Genomic DNA, 21,437 nt, shown 5'->3' on the forward strand with positions numbered 1-21,437 from the left:
AGCAGTTAATTTCAAACAGATTCAACCACAGATCAGGGATGTTTTCCAATGTCTCGTAAAGAAACACCTATTGGTTGATGGGGTGAATAATTTGTATATCCCTTTGAGCATGGTGAAGTTATTAATTACACTTCGGATGGATCAACAACCTTGTAGTTACTCCACATTACTAACCTAAGTGACATAGTGAAAAGAAGGAAGCCTGTGTACTGTTACGTTTCCCAGCAAGAAAACGAAAAATGTTGCTTAAACAGAAGGGGGAACTAACAGTCACTGACAACAACCAAAATGAAACAGGTGGGTTTTAGGAGGGTGTCCACTGAAAGTTGCATAGCAACAACAACTGGGACCTAAAAAAGATCCACCATGAGCACCCACTACCAAACTTAAAGACAGGAAGCAAACCAAATAGTTGAGCAAAATGAAAACAGGTAAGATCAGACAAAGAAATGTATTTTTTTTTATCAAATAGGGAGAGTCAACTAAAGGTGTTGACCCTCCACATCTCTCAAGTCAACTGAAGCACTGGGCCAGCACAGGGGAAACACCTTCCGTCTAACGAGGTGACACCAATCGGTGCGCCCTATGTGCTAAAAGTCCAACCTCGAAACATAAATGGAAAATACAAAACCTATAACAATACAATAAAGTATATTTAACCCATTTTGAATTCAGGCTGTAACATGTGGAATAAGTCAAGGGGTATGAATAGTTTTTGAAGGCACTGTACATAGAAACTCTTTGATTTTTGTGATATCCTCAACATAGTTTAGTACCCAACATTTAGATTAAGCTTTTGCTATTGCTACATATAGCCATAGCTTGACAAACCTGACGAACTCTAGTGAAATGGCCATCCTTTCACACTTTTGTTTAGTAATGTGTGTGGTTTTTTTCCTTCCTCCCCCCGTAGCATCGTGACGGCTGGCTTATCCCGTTCTTTTGCTACCAGCTCTTTGACTTTGCTCTGAGTTGCCTGGTCGCCATCAGCTCCCTCACCTACCTGCCCAGGATAAAGGACTACATGAAGGAGCTGGTGAGTCAGTCTAGCTGACAGGCAGTGGTGAAGGACTAGTCTCACAAATCACAATTATGAAGCTAACCAGAAGTCTTGTGAATGTTTTTTTTATTTTTATAATTGTTTTATTCTAACAATTAACAGGAACAATTTTATTATGATAACCAGCTGACATTTTTATGATACAGAAAAATACAAATCTGCTATAAAACAGATATCTTAAATAAACATCCAGTTAATGCGCTTGGTTTTCTGGTTAAAGCACAATCAACTGGTGAGGAGGCGCTCCGCGGACCCTAACACTTCAGCTTCACTATAAGCGTTGCGTTGCTTTACCTTCAGCGTTGTGTCAATGGGATGTTCTACCTGCTACACAGAGCGCATTGTTTTGAGAGCGAAGGAGCGCAGTGGAAGAGCATCTTTATAAAAATGTTCCTTACTGTAACATATTGGTCTATTATGCGTAAGTACCATAGCTTTGGTCCAGTTTTTTGCAAGTACTCTCATTGTTTCTAGTGGTTGTACGGAAAACCTCTAATTACACATTGCTTTTGTTTACATTGTGAACATAGTCAATGTAGCTAGCTAGAGTTTCTGTTAACGTGTAGCTTCTTGACTTCACAAATCTTAGTAAAATAGCCAGTGGTGTCTAGCGGGGGCCATTATGCAACCAAAATCAACTTTATTTCTCATTATTTCAATTCACAAGATGGAATGAATGTGTGTGTCATCCGTCAAAAATGGAACCTCAGCAATTCTGGAGCTTGGACGCTGCCGTTGGATGTGACTCAACGTGAGCAGTATAGCAGCTTTTATTGACTTCAAAGGAAGCATTCCCTCAATGGCTAATGTCTGACGGCAACTCCGCATGCCCGTTTGCTGTAGTGTAGCTGGGCTGTTAGTGTCCAGAAGTAATTTAGCCATGCATTGTAGTCATTGCGATCTCTAGCGTTGCTATTTTCTCAAGTTTTCTCATGTCAATTAACTTGTGACATTCCTGGATTACTCATTATTAAAGCCCCATTTAATCAACAAATACGATGGTCAGTTGAAAAAAGGTTAAGGGTACTTTTTTTTTATTAAACAATTGAGACAATCTAAGTCAGATTACTTATATTTAAGGACAGAATCTATATACAATCCCGAAATCAGCTGTAACTGTCAGTAGTAGAACAAAGCTTAAACTATGTTTGCGTGAACCCTAAATATACAGAACATTTATGTTGAGTTAGCTTCCGGGCATGGTAGACTGCTCCTCACCACTCTATGAAAGCAGTTAATTAAAGAAAAACATTAAAATGGGTTGCTGGTTCAAAGTTAGAGTTTGTATTCAGAGAGAACTGAAGTAATTTCTGAGTTCTTGGGAAAGTTAGCTGGCTAACTCATTGACCTCGCTCTGTAATATACCCCCCTAGAGGGTTTAAATGTGTTCTCACTATCGTTGTCACCTGGCCTGTCTGTCTTTATGGGATTTTGTTTAGCTTCTGTATGTGCTGAATGTCTCTCTCCTTGCCTCTCAGCCAGACTTCCCCTACAAGGACAACCTGCTCTCCATGGACTCCAGCTGCCTGCTGCTCTTCGTCCTCGTCTTCTTCACCTTTCTCATCATCATGAAGGTCTCTTGGAAATAGCTGTGATTTGAATGCTGCACTCCATTTTTTTCCCTCCCAACCAGATTTCCAAGAATATGCAATTTATTTGATTTACTGCACTTGTTAGTGTTCATGTGAGATTTGATCTGATTTACCAATCCATGAAAGTACTTTACTAGACTGATGATAGACCTTGACTGACAGGTCTTTAGTAGATGGGTTATAGACCTTCAGATGCTGAATCAGGGGTGTTTTGAGCTGGGCTGTAACAAAAGCCTGCACACATTGTGGCCCTCTAGGACCAGGTTTGAGCATCACTGGATCAGGTAGAAGGACTAAACATTTTGACCACTTTCCCATCAGGCTTACCTGATCAACTGCGTGTGGAATTGCTACAAGTACATCAACAACAGGAACATGCCGGAGATCGCCATCTACCCTGCCTTTACGGCGCCTCCCCAGGTATGTCTGTGCCTGAAAAGCCCCCACTTGGATTACCGGTAATCACATTTGAAGCATACCTTTCACATCTTTAAGCAGTCTACAAACAGGTTCGGTTTGCTCCTAGCAGAACTTGGCTAGGCGACGCAAACGTCTGTGCTCGAATACTCCCTAAAGACCTTCGCTTGAAAAATATGAAAATATTATGCCAATATTACTGTTGTTTATCCCTCTTGAGCAACAACATAGCCAGAAATACTTCATCAAAATAGTCTGAATTAATCGAAGATAAATCAAGAAATCTGTAATTAATGTTGACAATTTTTCAGAGGTCTAAATGTTTGGAGCAGTATTTAAAGTGAAAAGATTTGCATGATAACTAGTAGCCTCTTGTTGAATGACAACAAACACTTAATTGAAGAATCCCGTCCATAGTTCCATCTTCCACTAGGAGTAGCACTGTTGACCATTCACAGACGAAGGGGCGTGGAGTTTGTCTACCGAACTTCGACTTGCCTCGAGAAAAAAATGTGTGCTCGATCAACCGAAGGAAAAACTGGCGAATAAAAATAACTGTTTTCCACAAGCACAAGTTGCCAGCCCAATAATTAAAAAAGTAGCAAGCCAGGCTCCCCGGTTGAAGACATTTTTGCAGAACAAACTCTATTTTGGTGGCCTCTGGTACATTCTAATGCTAGATTGTATTTTCACACTAATTAGTGTTAGTTTTATCAGCTGGTGTACAATATGATATAAAACACAGGAAACATTTGAATTTTGACTGCACTGGACCTTTAAAAGAATCCTATAAGAGTCTGCTGACTTCCACGTGCTTCAAGCTTCCTTTTTTAAGAGAGATGAGAAAATACATCTGCCAGACAGGTATGATTTGAAGAATGAAGCAGGTGTCAAACATTGGCTTTGCTACACAGAAAGCAGCAGTTGACTACTCCATTGTCAATACTTTGATCAAGTCACTATCATAAGTATCATTCTTTTTATTCAATCTGATTTATTTGATCATGTTTTGGACCAGAGTTAGGCTCTCTCCACTAGCCTACCTATTGTTGTTGCAGTGAAGAGGATTCACCATCTTCATCAAATGTTTGCATAATTAATCTGCAGATAATGGCAAAAAGGGAGCCAAATGAACAGCTCTCTTACCGATGGAATTTGGTAGGCTACTGACGAGTCACTCACTTTAAGCGTCACTGTCTGGCAAGTCCTGATGGACTTCATATAAAAAATACAAACAAGATCTTTACTTGTCCCGATGTGATACTATGGACATACACTGTGTACAAAACATTAAGCATTCTTTCCATGACATCGCCTGACCAGGTGATTCCGGGTGACAACTATGATCCCTTATTGATGTCACCTGTTAAATCCACTTCAATTGGTGTAGATGAAGGGGAGGAGACAGGTTAAAGAGAGATTTTAAAGCCTTGAGACAATTTTGACATGGATTGCGTATGTGTGCCATTCAGAGGGTGAATGGGCCAGAAAGATTGAATTGCCTTTTGAACGGGGTATGTTAGTAGGTGCCAGGCGCACCAGTTTTTGTGTCAAGAACTGCAATGCTGCTGGGTTTTTAAAACTTACGTTTCCTGTGTGTATCAAGAATGGTCCACCACCCAAAGGACATTAGGCCAACTTGGCACAGCTGTGGGAAACAATGGAGTCAACATGGGCCATTCAGCACCTTGTAGAGTCAATGCCTGACAAATTGAGGCGGTTCTGAGGGCAAAGGGGGGTGCAACTCAATATTAAGAAGGTCTTAATGTTTGTGGACTCAGTGTATAACTAACTACATTGTATGATTTATTAAGGATATACAGTACCAGTCAAAAGTTTGGACACCCCTACTCATTCAAGGGATTTTCTTTATTTTTTTTAACCTTTTTCTACATTGTAGAAGAATAATGAAGACATAAAAATGATTAAATAACACATGTGGAATCGTGTAGTAATTAAAGTGTTAATACAAAAAAATATATATTTTTTGAATCTTCAAAGTACCATACTTTGCCTTGATGACAGCTTTGCACACTCTTGGCATTCTCTCAACCAGCTTCACCTGGAATACTTTTCCAACAGTCTTGAAGGCGTTCCCACATATGCTGAGCACTTGTTGGCTGCTTTTCCTTCACTGTGGTCCAACTCATTCCAAACCATCTCAGTTGGGTTGAGGTCGGGTGATTGTGGAGGCCAGGTCATCTGATGTAGCACTCCATCAATCTACTTCTTGGTCAAATAGCCCTTACAAAGCCTAAGGGTTTGTTGGGTCATTGTCCTGTTGAAAAATAAATGATTGTCCCACTAAGTGCAAACCAGATGGGATGGCGTATTGCTGGAGAATGCTGTGGTAGCCATGCTGGTTAAGTGTGCCTTGAATTCTAATCACTGACAGTGTCACCTGCAAAGCACCATCACACCTCCTCCATGCTTCGTGGTGGGAACTACACATGCAGAGTTCATCCGTTCACCTTCTCTGCGTCTCACAAAGACACGGCAGTTGGACCAAAAATCTCATATTTGACTCATCAGACCAAAGGACAGATTTCCATGTCCATTGCTTGTGTTTCTTGCCCAAGCAAGCCTTCTTCTTATTGGTGTCCTTTAGTAGTGATTTCTTTGCAGTAATTTGACCATGAAGGCCTGATTTCACATTTGATGTATCTGTTACTTGAACTCTGAAGCATTTATTTGGGCTGCAATTTCTGAGGCTGGTAACTTATGCTCTGCAGCAGAGGTAACTCTGAGTCTTCCTTTCCTGTGGCGGTCCTCATGAGAGCCAGTTTGATCATAGCGCTTTATGGTTTTTGCGACTGCACTTGAAGAAACTTTGAAAGTTCTTGACATTTTCCTGATTTGATTTATGTTTAACGTCTTAAAGTAATGATGGACTGTCGTTTCTCTTTGCTTATTTGAGCTGTTCTTGCCATAATATGGACTTGGTATTTTACCAAATAAGGCTATCTTCTGTATAGCACCCCTACCTTGTTGGCTGGAAAGAAATTCCACAATTTCAATTAACAAGGCACACCTGTTAATTGAAATGCATTCCAGGTGACTCCCTCATGAAGCTGGTCGAGAGAATGCAGAGAGTGTTCAAAGCTGTCATCAAGGTAATGGGTGGCTACTTTGAAGAATCTAAAATATATTTTGATTGTTTAACACTTTTTTGGTTAGTGCATGATTCCATATGTGTTATTTCATCACTTTTATTCTACAATGTAGAAAATAGTAAAAAAAAAACCTTGAATGAGTAGGTGTCAACTTTTGACTGGTACTGTATGAGATTAACTTTATTGAGTCAGTTTGACACCTTTTAAAGACTAGTCAAGCTTGCTGTTTCACAGTAATTGGCCAATGTGCCACCACTCCGTGGCTGCATATGAAACTAGCCAGGGTGCAAAGTTCAATTCTCACTGGCCTGGAGTGGTGATCTACTGGCCTGAACATGGTGTAGTTCTTAAATGCATTGTGGACATGCAGGGCCTATAGGTTGACATGCTTTCTCTCTATATTCACCTATTAATTGGCTACATTTGGTTATGATATGTATTAAACATCTGTGTAATATAATTTAGCAATGCAAGTCATTCGTCCATTCTTTAGAACTGCATTCTATTAATTGCAGTCATTTTTGTTTCTAAATTGTCATTTTGTGAAGATTTTAAAACAGGACACTGCCCCTGTAAGACAAACGTTCCAGAAGAGCAATCGACATGGCTACAGTAGGCTTGCCAAGACAAATACTACTGCTTGAGATGTTGTGACTCGTGGGAGCATGGTGGTGCTTGAATGAATGGCCAATCATATTGCTCAAATACAAATAGCATGACATTTACGTGTGTAGTCTTCAATGGTAGACTGTGACCGAGCAGGTAAATGTTGAATTGGAATGCGAAAAGTTACTGTCTCTGTCGGGACAGTGACTGACGAGATCCACTGGCCCCACACACATTTTTACTGGCCCCGGGTCAGTGGTCCATCAATGATGTCGGACCCTGCATGTAAAATAAATTGTGTCTGAAAACAATGGGCTTAGTGGATTTCGCCTTATCTTTACCACATTATATGGGATGTGCGATTCATTCATGCTCTCTCCCTCTGTGTAAAGAAATTTGACTGGAACCACAGCGTACACATCACACACACCAAAGTTACCAAGAGGCGGGACAGATGACTGCCAAACCAGCAGTGTTTCTCTGTCATCATTCACTTTGTGACTGACCAGGTGCCTGTACTATATCAATAGATCGCAAGAAAGTGCGTTTTGTTCATTCTAGCGGAAGAGGGCTCTGCAGTCTTTGACTAGAGAGTTGAAAAGTAGCTTAGTTAATTTAACCTGTCTGGGAACCTGGGATGCTTAGTCAACAGCCAGTGGAATCGCGTCGCGCGAAATACAAATACCTCATAAATGCTATAACTTCAATTTCTCAAACATATGACTATTTTACACCATTTTATAGATGCACCTCTCCTGAATCGAACCACGTTGTCCAATTTCAAAAAGGCTTTACAGCAAAAGCAAAACATTAGATTATGTTAGGAGAGTACCCTGCCAAAAAAAATCACACTGCCATTTTCAAAGCAACTAGCATGCATCACAAATACCCAAAACACAGCTAAATGCAGCAGTAACCTTTGACAGTCTTCATCAGATGACACTCCAAGGACATCATGTTACACAATACATGCATTTTTTGTTCGATAAAGTTCATATTTATATATAAAAACAGCATTTGACATCGGCGCGTGATGTTCAGAAAATATTTTCCCTCAAATGCTTCCGGTGAATCAGCGCTACAATTTACAAAATTACTATTCGAAAAATTTGTTAAAATGTAATATTGTCATTCAAAGAATTATAGATTAAGTGGAAAAAGTAGCCGACTGTACAGACTAATTTAATCTCGACAGCCGGCGCTAGTGGAAAACACTTAAAACGTCATAATATATGCGCAGTACTGATACAGTACACCCAGTCTCCTTCCCAGATTGTTTAAGAGACAGATTATAGCGTTATCAAATGTTGCTAATATGATTAATGTCCATCTCTGGTCCTTTCGCACTGCGAAGTTGGCTATATTTATAAATTGATTTATTGTTTAATGAAATGAATGTAATGATTAACTTTCTCTCTCTCCTCAGTACATCCTGCCCACCTACGAGATGGCAATGAAGATGCCAGAGAAAGAGCTCCCTCCCCCCTACATGCCTGCCTGAAGACCCCCCTCTCGTGTGTGTGTGGCCTCCCACAGTTCGCCATTTTTAACCCAGCAGTGCATTTCTAGAGGGATACTCTTTAAAGGCCCAGTGCAGTCAAAAACGTGATTTTTCCTGTTTTTATATACATTTCTACACTGAGGTTGGAATAATACTGTAAAAATGATAATGCCCTTCAAGTTTCAAGTTGTATGTATGCGATACACATGGGAGACACGGAATGCTTACTTACAGGTTCCTTCTCGACAATGCAACAATAATAAGAAACAATAAAAGATGAGAATACTAACAAAGTATAAATGGCTCAGTAGAATAACATTTTTACCATGATTATAATACAGGAAGGCACAAATTATAGTCCAATATTTGTGTGTTTTGGGGGCAAGTGGTTAAATTGTGTAATATTTAGCCCTTTTGGTGTAAGAGCTGTTTGAAAAGCGTGCCTAAAATATTTGCCTGTTTTGGTGGGATGGAGTTTTGGCCTTCCATGGTGACATCACCATGTAGTAAATTAGTTAATAGACCAATAAGGAAAGAGTCCCAAACTTCTTTTCCAATAGAGGCAAATGTTCAGACCACTCCAACAGTCCTAGCAAAATTCTTGCTTCGGAAATTGCTCTTTGCTAAGAAGCAGTTTTTGTTTTCAATTAAAATGGTCAAAAACAAACAATCACTGTAAGGTGCTTTAATTGTTACCCAGAAATGATTTCATATTTAGATAAAAACAGCTGCATTGGAACTTTTAAAGGCCCTGTAACATTCAAACCCAGACCCCATAATATTGTAGATAAGTGAAAGGAGAGTGGAGGAGGAGATCAAGTAGTCTGCCATCGGATGACGTGAAATGTGTAAAGCGATGAAAGCTTTCCGATCTTTTCTCCCCCCGTCTTTTTGATGTCTTAGTTAAAAACAAAAAGTTATTGTGAAAGTACCATCGCTTGAATGCCTACCACCAGTTAGTTCATCTTCAGAATAAACACCATCCTTTCCTTATAGGTTGATATTGTATGACTATAAAAAATAAACATTCTTAAGACAATCCACTTATGATCTCTTATCTTATCGTTCATTTCAGTTTTTTTGCTTAAAATCTAGATTATTTTGTCCAAAGAGTTTGTCGGGGACATCTGTAGCAGTTTTATCTCTTCATCCCTTTATTTATTTAGCCTTGGATGTCCATCAGTTAATCCGCCACCTGTGTGTGCCACATCCATTATCCGCCGCCTTCTTCTGTGTAACCCTGCGTTGTTAGCTTAGTAAAGCTAGTGAATTGTGTTGCAATTAAATGACCTGATGCTGCTAGTTAAAGTGAAAGTACACTCCAAACGCAAAGTTTGTCAGATGTTTTCAGACCTCAAAATAAGACTTACCTTGACAGACTACTTTTATCTCAACAAAAGTCCCACTGGCGGTCTGAAAACATCTGATAAATGTTGGTTTTGGAATGGATTGTCCTGTTTAAGGAGAGAGATGCCTTATCAGGAAAGTGGAGGGAATAAATGGCTAGTTTTGTGAACAGTGGTGGCTGCATGCTACTCTTTCTGCCTTTTTCTTTACATTTGTGTTTTGATCCTTGTGAAAAACACATTCAATAAACATTTTAAAACATTTATTCATCACTTGACTGAGCAGTGTGTCTATTTTTACCTGATATGAGCAAAGAAATGTAATTACTTTTTGTTGGGGATTTATTTGGTTCTGTACTCAATCTGAAGTGGATTTATACGAAACATACTGTATTTCTTGGATGTAGCCTACGGTAGTAGTGGACGCCGCAGGAGTGTTTTGTGAGACTGGCCTACAGAATGACATTCATTATTAAAATCTATTTGGAGGCAGCTTCTCAATCCTGAATAATAGATCTGGCGCCATCTCATGTCAGTAAATTATGAAAATAATAATGCTAATTTGAATTGCAAGCTCAGTGCTCTAAAGCCTTGTTTACACTGCAGGCATTAATGCTCAAAACAGTTTTGTTTTCCAAATCCGTTTTGCAATCGGTTTTGTCTGTGTTCAGACAGTTATTTGCTGACATGGCTACACTAGTTGTCATAGTAACGACAGGTGTGGGTGCAGTGGTGTATGCTGATTGGTTGTCGCGCTCTTCGTTCTATCACTTAGAAGTAATTTAGCAAGGTAAGGTGACAATGCCTGCATGGACGTTTCCCAGTTGCTATTGACATTTCGCAGTTGCTTTGAATGTTCAAAATCATAGTTTAAGAACACATTTAAAGCCTTAAAGGACAAGATGATCCAACTTTCAAAACAAGTCCTTTTTGGCTAGCAACAGCAGTCAACTAACTAAACTCAGCAAAAAAAGAAATGTCCTCCCACTGTCAACTGGGTTTACTTTCAGCAAACTTACATGTGTAAATATTTGTATTGTCGTGTCTTTGGGTACCATTAAACTGAAGATAGGTTTATCAATTAACTCCCTGTAATTATTATCACGCGATTAAACTGATTAATCATTTAATTGTAATTAACTAGGAGATCGGGGCACCAAGAAAAATATTCAGATTACAAAGTTATAATTTTCCTAATATAACTTTCCTATATTATAATATAGGCCGATTATCTTCTGGTTTGAATGGTGTATTTTACCTCGCGTCCAGTCTCATTCCCAAACGTCGTAAATTGTTGTATCTGCACGAACCCAGTCTTTACTAAAATCATCCATACATCAATTGTCTTAAAATCATTTATTTACTACACTAAGTAATTAACAGAAAACATACAAACAGTAATTATCGTCACAAAGGATTGGTATAGTAATGTGCCCTAATGGCTAACAAGCATGGCTGGTCTGTTAGACAATGGGTCATAAACGGTAAGCTGAGAAGTTACACGGAGTTCATTAATATTAACAATTGACAATTGAAGGCTCACTCATTCGGGAACAATTGCAATCAATATATATTTACGCTCATGTGTCGTCGGGATCCCTTTTGAAGAGTTATGTTCTTATGGAGAGTTTTGTCCGTGTTCTCTCTCTCTCTCTCTCTCGGTTAGAATGGATCTTTCAGAGCGACATTCATTAATGTCGTCATAGAATGGATGTTGTTGGTCTTCGCGTTTGATGATATAATTTACTTAGCTGCAGACTAATAATTAATATCAAAGACTTGTTCTTATTCTGTCGATATCGATAGTCTAAAAGTTAACCACGTGGTATGGTTCACTTTCAGTAGAGTACTTGGATGATAAAACCTAATGGCCATTGGGTGCAGGCCTGGTCTGGAGAAATGTAAATCAGGGGGTGTTTTATAGTGCCCATAGAACAGGCTTGTCAAATGACGCCTGGTCCTGTATGTGTCCCTGGGGGCGTGCCTATGACTGAGTTAGACTTGGTTACAGAAATACAATTCTATCACATTAACCTGTTTGGGATAGGGGGCAGTATTGAGAATTTTGGAAAAAATATGTGCCCATTTTTAACTGCCTCCTACACCAACTCAGAAGCTAGAATATGCATATTATTGTTCAGGTTTGGATAGAAAACACTCTGAATTTTCTAAAACTGTTTGAATGGTGTCTGTGAGTATAACAGAACTCCTATGGCAGGCAAAAACCTGACAAGGTTTCAAGCAGGAAGTACCCTGTCTGACAAGGAGTCGTGCGTCTTGCATCTGTTTATTGAAAAGTAAGGATCTTAGCTGTAACGTGACAATTCCCAGGGCTCCGATAGGCTCTCAGAACTCGGGAAATAACTGAAGGTTCACGAGGCAGCCTCAGGCTGAAACACATTATCGGCTTTGGTAAGTGGCGGCTCAGAGGACCTTTGAATGAGGCGCGTGCACGATTCGCTCCTGAGGAGAAATTTAATTCGGCTGTTTAGGCTCAATGCATATTCCCGGTCGGAATATTATCACTTTTCTACGAGATAAATGGCATAAAAATTGGTTTTAAACAGCGGTTGACATGCTTCGAAGTACGGTAATGGAATATTTAGAATTTTTTGTCACGCCAATGCGCCATGCGCGAGACCGTGATGAAGCATTCTGATAGTGTCTAGAACTCACGAACAACACGTCGCTGTTTGGATATAACGATGGATTATTTGGGACCAAACCAACATTTGTTATTGAAGTAGAAGTCCTGGCAGTGTATTCTGATGAAGAACAAGCAAGGTAAGAACATTTTTCTTATAGGAAATGTGATTTTGGTGGAGGCTGACCTGGGTGGGTGTCTAAATAGCTAGCCCTGTGATGCCGGGCTATGTACTTAGATTATTGCAAAATGTGCTTCATCCGAAAAGCTATTTTAAAATCAGACATATCGAGTGCATAGAGGAGTAATGTATCTATAATTCTTAAAATAATTGTTATGCTTTTTGTGAACGTTTATCGTGAGTAATTTAGCAAACTGTTAGTAAATTCCCCGGAAGTTTGCGGGGGTTATGCTTTTTCTGAACGTCACATGCTAATGTAAAAAGCTGTTTTTTTATATAAATATGAACTTGATTGAACAGACATGCATGTATTGTATAACACAATGTCCTAGGTGTGTCATCTGATGAAGATTATCAAAGGTTAGTGCTGCATTTAGCTGTGGTTTGGGTTTATGTGACATGATATGCTAGCTTGAAAAATGGTTGTCTGATTATTTCTGGCTGGGCACTCTGCTGACATAATCTAATGTTTTGCTTTCGTTGTAAAGCCTTTTTGAAATCGGACAGTGGGGTTAGATTAACGAGATTCTTGTCTTTAAATAGCTGTAAAATAGTCATATGTTTGAGAAATTGAAGTAATAGTATTTCTAACGATTCAAAAATCGCGCCACTGGATTTCAGTGGCTGTTATGTAGGTGGGACGAGTTCGTCCCACATGCGCCAGAGAGGTTAACATCAGTACATAGCATCTCAATGTATTACAAATAGCTTTATCCTTATTAATACATTTTATACAACCATTATGATGCCAGTCTCATCGCTGAGGCTATTATATAAACAGTTTTATGGTAATATGGCTATATTGTCTCTTCTGAGTATCACAAAATGGTACCAAGTGGACCAGTTCGTAGCTGGAGTCCTCATCAATCTTCCATATCCTCTCCAGAACACACATGTCGCTCGGTTCTCCAATTCTATGAGTTGGAAGAATTTCCTTTGTCTCTCTATGAAACATGTTGTAGTAGATTCTCCTCTTGGAATTTTTACAAGCCTGGGTTGGGGGGAAGGTAGGTTGGGTGATGGTACAAAGGGGAGGGGGTCAACTGTCCTTCCTGTACCCAAAGAGGCCAACGTCATGACAGTATGAACATAAGATTCAACAACTGAGACATAAACTGAACAAGTTCCACAGACATGTGACTAACAGAAATTGAATAATGTGTCCCTGAACGAGGGGGGGGGGGGGTCAAATGTAACAGTCAGTACCTGGTGTGGCCACCAGCTGCATAATGTACTGCAGTGCATCTCCTCATGGACTGCACCAGATTTGACAGTTCTTGCTGTGAGATGTTACCCCACTCTTCCACCAAGGCACCTGCAAGTTCCTGGACATTTCTAGGGGGAATGGCCCTAGCCCTCACCCTCTGATCCAACAGGTCCCAGATGTGCTCAATGGGATTGAGATCCTGGCTCTTCACTGGCTATGGCAGATCACTGACATTCCTGTTTTGCAGGAAATCACGCACAGAACGAGCGGTATGACTGGTGGCGTTGTCATGCTGGAGGGTCATGTCAGGATGAGCCTGCAGGAAGGGTACCACATGAGGGAGGAGGATGTCTTCCCTGTAACGCACAGCGTTGAGATTTCCTGCAATGATAAGCTCAGTCTGATGATGCTGTGACACACCGCCCCAGACCATGACGGACCCTGCACCTCCAAATCAATCCCGCTCCAGAGTACAGGCCTTGGTGTAACGCTCATTCCGTCTAAGATAAATACGAATCCGACCATCACTCCTGGTGAGACAAAACCGCGACTCGTGAGTGAAGAGCACTTTTTGCCAGTCCTGTCTGGTCCAGCAATGGTGGGTTTGTGTCCATAGGCAACGTTGTTGCCAGTGATGTCTGGTAAGGACCAACCTTACAACAGGCCTACAAGCCCTAAGTCCAGCCTCTCTCAGCCTATTGCGGACAATCTGAGCACTGATGGAGGGATTGTGCTTTCCTGGTGTAACTCGGGCAGTTGTTGTTGCCATCCTGTACCTGTCCCACAGGTGTAATGTTCAGATGTACCAATCCTGTGCAGGTGTTACACGTGGTCTGCCACTGCGAGGACGATCAGCTGTCCGTCCTGTCTCCCTGTAGCGCTGTCTTAGTCATCTCACAGTACGAACATTGCAATTTATTGCCCTGGCCACATCTGCAGTCCTCATGCCTCCTTGCAGCATGCCTAAGGCACGTTCATGCAGATGAGCAGGGATCCTGGGCATCTTTCTTTTAGTGTTTTTCAGAGTCGGTAGAAAGGCCTCTTTAGTGTCCTAAGGTTTCATAACTTTAACCTTAATTGCCTACCGTCTGTAAGCTGTTAGTGTCTTAACGACCGTTCCACAGGTGCATGTTCATTAATTGTTTATGGTTCATTGAACAAGCATGGGAAACAGTGATTAAACCCTTTACAATGAAGATCTGTGAAGTTACTTGGATTTTTACGAATTATCTTTGAAAGACAGGGTCCTGAAAAAGGGACGTTTCTTTTTTTGCTGAGTTTAGCAAGGTAGCTGTTTTAGCTTTTTAGCACATTCACCAATTTGTAAACAATTAACAAGCTAGTTAGCTACCACATCCCTTCTGAAAAAAGATTATAGTCAGAGTGTAGTATAACTGCAGTATGCTGCAAATACTTTGTCCAAAACAACTTTATTTTACTGCAGTAATTTGGCAGTATAACTGCAGTTTGAGTTATTCTGTAAAATGGTATAGAATCAGCTTGATCCCCTCTGTCGAAGACGCATGGACCTTCTTTTTTATATTTTCAGCGGTATTATTAACAATCACACCCCCATAAAGAAAAGGAGAATTAAAAACTGGTTCAGCCCCTGGTTCGACCGTGATCTTACAGAGTTACTCCACCTCAATAATTGCATTTGGTGAAAGGCTCGGCACACGCATACTCAGGCTGAATGGTTCTCATTCAAGCAAATGAGAAATAAGTGCACTCAGGCTATCCGGAAAGCCAAAGTTAGTTACTTTAAGGAGTAGTTCTCTCTCTCTGGGTCAAACCCCAAGAAGTTCTGGAAAATGGTTAAAGACCTTGAGAATAAACCCTCCTCCTCACAGCTGCCCATGCCCCTTAATGTTGATGATGTGGCTGTTACTGACAAGAAGCACATGGCTAAGCTCTTTAAGGCAAGGGCTGATTTCAAGGTTTTTACTGCTAACCTACAAAGCATTACATGGGCTTGCTCCTACCTATCTTTCCGATTTGGTCCTGCCGTACATACCTACACGTGCGCTACGGTCACAAGACGCAGGCCTCCTAATTGTCCCTAGAATTTCTAAGCAAACAGCTGGAGGCAGGGCTTTCTTCTATAGAGCTCCATTTTTATGGAATGGTCTGCCTATCCATGTGAGAGACGCGGACTCGGTTTCGAACTTTAAGTCTTTATTGAAGACTCATCTCTACACTCATCTATGATTGAGTGTAGTCTGGCCCAGGAGTGTGAAGGTGAACAGAAATGCACTGGAGCAACGAACCACCCTTGCTGTCTCTGCCTGGCCGGTTCCCCTCTCTTCACTGGGATTCTCTGCCTCTAACCTTATTACAGGGGCTGAGTCACTGGCTTACTGGTGCTCTTCCATGCCGTCCCTAGGAGGGGTGCGTCACTTGAGTGGGTTGAGTCACTGACGTGATCTTCCTGTCCGGGTTGGTGCCCCCCTTGGGTTTGTGCCATGGGGGAGATCTTTGTTGGCTATACTCTGCCTTGTCTCAGGATGGTAAGTTGGCGATTGAAGATTCCCTCTTGTGGTGTTGGGGGCTGTGCTTTGGCAAAGTGGGTGGGGTTATATCCTGCCTGTTTGTCCCTGTCCGGGGGTATCGTCGGACGGGGCCACAGTCTCTCCCGACCCCTCCTGTCTCAGCCTCCAGTATTTAGGTTGCAATAGTTTATGTGTCGGAGGCTAGGGTCAGTCTATTACATCTGGAGTATCTTTCCTGTATATCCGGTGTCCTGTATGAATTTAAGTATGCTCTCTCTAATTCTCTCTCTCTTTCTTTCTTTCTCTCTGAGGACCTGAGCCCTAGGACCATGACTCAGGACTACCTGGCCTGATGACTCCTTGCTGTCCCCAGTCCACCTGGTCGTGCTGCTGCTCCAGTTTGTTCCCCCCCCTTTTTTTCAATTTTCGCCTAAAATGACATACCCAAATCTAACTGCCTGTAGCTCAGGACCTGAAGCAAGGATATGCATTTTCTTGACAGCATTTGAAAGGAAACACTTTGAAGTTTGTGGAAATGTGAATTGATTGTAGGAGTATATAACACATTAGATATGGTACCATCATCTTTGAAATGCAAGAGAAAGGCCATAATGTATTTATACAGCCCAGGTGCAATTTCGATTTCGGCCACTAGATGGCAGCAGTGCACGTGCAAAGTTTTAGACCGATCCAATGAACCATTGCATATATGTTCAAAATGTTGTATCAAGACTGCTCAAATGTGCCTAATTGGTTTATTAATACATTTTTAAGGTCATAATTGTGCACTCTCCTCAAACAATGGCATGGTTTTCTTTCACTCTAATAGCTACTGTTAATTAGACAGTGCAGTTACATTAACAAGAATGTAAGTTTTCTGCCCATATCAGATATGTCTATGTCCTGGGAAATGTTCATGTTACTTACAACCTCATGCTAATCACATTAGCCTACGTTAGCTTAACTGTCCCATGGGGGGGGACACCGATCCTGTAGAGGTTTTTAAGAGGGAAGTGACCGGGGGAAAGTGGAGGAGGTGAGGCGAATGAGCAGTAAGACAAGTGAGGGTGGAGTAGAAAGTACTACAGTGCTGTTAGAGTTTGAAGGGAATCTTCCGAAACGAGTACATCTAGGATTCATCAGCTTTTATATTAGGGAGTTTGTGCCAGCGCCGCTTTGGTGCTTTAAAAGTGTCAGCACATGGGACATGCAGCTAGCATCTGTAAGGGGCAGAGACGTTGTGCGAGGTGTGGGGGACCACATGAATATGGCAAGTGTGGAGTGGAGGCCAAGGCAAGGTGCTGTAATCACACAAGTACTGGTATTTAACCCTTTCTCCTATGCTGAGTCTTCTCCTTACACATCTGAACAGCCAGTACACCTCTGTTGCTTGACAGAACTTTAGTGATATCTGTTCTTCCTCACTCCATCTGACCTGAACTTGGCCCAAATTCCTCACTCCACCCCAACTCACGGCTGTCCTGTTGTCTTGTACCAGACTGTGGCCCTTCTCCTTCCCATAGGATCCTTGATGTCTAACAATAACATATTCTGACAGATTGTAAACGTTCTACATTCCCCTCTCTCCCTCAGTGACATGAATAAGGATATTTCATATGTTCAAGTTTAGAAATCAGAACCCATTTTTTGAACATTACAAAAAAACTTAAATTACCTACAAATGAACAAAAAATTAAACATGATTAACATTCACAGTATATTACTATGTTTACAACTTATGGCCTCTATCCTATATTCACACTATGCACACTCTTATTTCCATTTCTCGTCTGGAAAACAAAATTACATTTCAGCTGGAGCTTTTGACTTCATCCATTATATCTTCTGGTTCCTAAGAGAGTGATAGCACAAGACTTAAAAAGTAAAAAAGAAAAAGAAACATAACAGTATTAATAATGTGTTATTATATATGCAAAGACAAAACCAAAGTTTGATACCATGACAATTCCCACTCTCTCTTCACCTGACTATGCCTTTAGGATACTTTTCTGCTGGGTTCCACAAAAATGTCCCTAAAAAAAAACTCATGCATTCACCATGTCTTCCCTGTTCAGACCACAGGCTCCAAGGGGTGTTCCCTAGCCATGGGGGTTGTGCTACGTTGGTTAAATAGGGGAATGCATACAGAGTATTGGAGATACAGGAATTGGAATGTGTGGTGATAGAAATATGTAGGAATAGAGGTAACATTGTAATAGTTCATTTCTATAACCCCAGCAAACCTCTCGTATTAGCACAGTTAGAAGGCAGGTAGCCTAGTGGTTAGCGCGTTGGACTCGTAACTGAAAGATTGCTAGATCGAATCCCTGAGCTGACAAGGTAAGAATCTGTCATTCTGCCCCTGAACAAGGCAGTTAACCCACTGTTCCTAAGTCGTCATTGTAAATTAGAATTTGTTCTTAACTGACTTGCCTAGTTAAAAATAAAAAATAGACAAACATTGGCAGTAGAATGTCCTCACTGAAGAGCTCAGTCACTGTCATAGGATGCCACCATTCCAACCGGTCAGTTTGTCAAATTTCTGCCCTTCTAGTGCTGCCCTGGTCAACTGTAAGTGCTGTTATTGTGAAGTGGAAATGTCTAGGAGCAACAATGGCTCAGCCACAAAGTGGTAGGCCACACAAGCTGACAGCATGGGACTGCTGAGGGGTGTAGAGTGTAAAATTGCAACACTCACTATAGAGTTGCACATTTTCTACGGATGTTTACGTCAGCGCAAGACCTGTTCGTTGGGGTCTTCATGAAATGGGTTTCCATGGCCGAGCAGCTACGCACAATGCCAAGTGTCAGCTGGAGAGGTGTAAAGCACGCCACCATTGGACTCTGGAGCAGTGGAAACGTGTTCTCTGGAGTGATGAACCACGCTTCACCATATGGCAGTCCGATGGACGAATCTGGGTTTGGCGGATGCCAGGAGAATGCTACCTGTCCAAATGCATAGTGCCAACTATAAAGTTTGGTGGAGGAGGAATAGTGGTCTGGGGCTGTTTTTCATGGGTCGGGCTCGTCCCCTTAGTTCCAATGAAGGGAAATGTTAATGCTGCAGCTTATAATGACATTCCAGATGATTCTGTGCTTCCAACTTTGTGGCAACAGTTTGGGGAAGGCCCTTTCCTGTTTTAGCATGGCAATGCCCCCGGGCACAAAGCGAGATCCATACAGATATGGTTTGTTGAGATCGATGTGTGGAAGAACTTTACTGGCTTGCACAGAGCCCTGGCATCAAACCCATCGAACACCTTTGGGATGAATTGGAATGGCGACTGCGAGCCAGGCCTTATCGCCCAACATCAGTGCCTGACCTCACTAATGCTCGTGGCTGAATGGAGAAGCAAGTACCTGCAGCAATGTTCCAACATCTAGTGTAAAGCCTTCCCAGAAGAGTGGAGGCTGTTATAACAGCAAAGGGGGGGACCAACTCCATATTGATGGCCATGATTTTGGAATGAGATGTTCAACAAGCAGGTGTCCACATACTTTTGGTGATGTAGTGTGCTAATCAAATGGCTACGTTCATTTACATTTTTTTAAACTATCTTTCAGTGACTGTATGGACAGAAACTGGACTCTACCCACACACTCACACATACTTACACTGACACCCCAACACACATACGCCCACACACACATTTTATTAGCAAAAATACATACTGACGCCTCACACACACACTTTCACACTCACCACATACACTGCTGCTACTGCTCCACATATGCTGCTGCTACAGCTCACTCTTATCTATCCTGTTGCCAAGTCACTTTACTCATACCTATATGTATATAGCTACCTCAATTACCTCGTACCCCTGCACATCGACTTGGTACTGGTACTCCCTGTATATAGCCATGTTATTTTTACTCATTATTTTTATTTGTTATTCACTGTGTATTTATTTATTCCTTGTGTCACTATTTCTAATAGGAAAAGGACCCGTAGGTAAGCATTTCACTGTTAGTCTACACCTGTTGTTTATGAAGTAAGTGTGAAATGAACATGTATTTGATTTAATTTAGAATGCCATTTCTATTCCTATGGTCTATTTGCCCAAATCTAAGGATTTGGCTTTCTAACACACTGACATGCACAGCTCTCTGGGTGAGGTTGAGTGATGAAGTCCCATCCATCTATGTCATGTATTACAGATTATGGACATGTGCAGTCAAGTGGCAGGAGGGGTGGAGTGCATGACACTCCATCCTCGATATGACAGCATTTACCTGTTGGGTCCAGCAGGCAATAACTACAGGCAGATGTGAGATGCAGAAGGATGGCACTCTTCTCAAGCTGATGGCCGAGAAGAATGCAATTTGTGAACATATGTAGATATTATAACCAAAGTGTTTGATAACTTCCAAGGTTAACAGTATCATGTAGAATAAACCCTTCTTCACATAATACTGTAAAAGCAGTGTTCTGCTACTATAACAATGTGCAAATATTACACCTGTCTTTCCTCTTTTATTGTCATTCACAGCCAAAACAGATACTGTACCTATCAACATTTTGCTTGGTGGTCATACATTCCTGTTTTGTGTGCCATATCCACCCCCACCCTTCATTGATAGCACCATTCGATTAAATAACAAAAGGCAATAAAAAGTAATAGATGTGTCTTGTATACTTTTAATGCTGAATCAAGGTCTTTCCAAATTCAGACATCAGTATCAACCTTTATTTCAGTCAGAGGACTCCATGACCAAGTCTCTCTCCATCTGTAGAAAAACGAGGTAGAGTTGATGAGTGACACGTATTGAAAGGGTGCTGTTCTCTTGGTGTTATCACCTTTTATTCAGTTTGTCTGTCTGTAAATTATGTTTATTGTGGCAGCACTATTTCACCGAATCAAATTCCTGTACATGAAAATATTTGGTGAATAAAGGTGATTCTGATGTACAGTGCCTTCGGAAAGTATTCAGACCCCTTGACTTTTTCCATATTTTGTTCCATATTTTGCCTTATTCTAAAATGTATTAAATATTTTTTTATCCATCAATCTACATACTACAATAGCCCATATTGATGAAGTAAAAACTGGTTAAGACATTTTTGCTAATTTAGAATAGAAAAATAACAGAAATACTATAGAAGTATTCAGACCCTTTACTCAGTACTTTGTTGAGCACCTTTGGTAGCGATTACAGCCTCAAGTCTTTTTGGTTATGACGCTACAAGCTTGGCACATTTGTATTTCGGGAGTTTCTCCCATTCTTCTCTGCAGATCCTCTCAAGCTCTATCAGGTTGGATGGGGAGCATTGCTGCAC

General features: G+C 41.0%; 1 protein-coding gene across 1 annotated transcript in view; it reads left to right on the plus strand.

Moving 5' to 3' along the window:
• LOC115195739 (lysosomal-associated transmembrane protein 4A) overlaps nt 1–9,908 on the plus strand; it is a 31,954-nt gene extending 22,046 nt beyond the window's left edge. Inside the window, exons 4-7 of the mRNA XM_029755921.1 lie at nt 914–1,036; nt 2,539–2,634; nt 2,974–3,072; nt 8,215–9,908. Coding sequence (XP_029611781.1) covers nt 914–1,036; nt 2,539–2,634; nt 2,974–3,072; nt 8,215–8,289 — 393 coding nt within the window. The 3' untranslated portion in view covers nt 8,290–9,908. The remainder of the gene's footprint in view (nt 1–913; nt 1,037–2,538; nt 2,635–2,973; nt 3,073–8,214) is intronic.
• The last annotated feature ends 11,529 nt before the right edge of the window (nt 9,909–21,437 follow it).

The sequence above is a fragment of the Salmo trutta genome, chromosome 1, assembly GCF_901001165.1.
Source record: "Salmo trutta chromosome 1, fSalTru1.1, whole genome shotgun sequence".
Lineage (NCBI taxonomy): Eukaryota > Metazoa > Chordata > Actinopteri > Salmoniformes > Salmonidae > Salmo > Salmo trutta.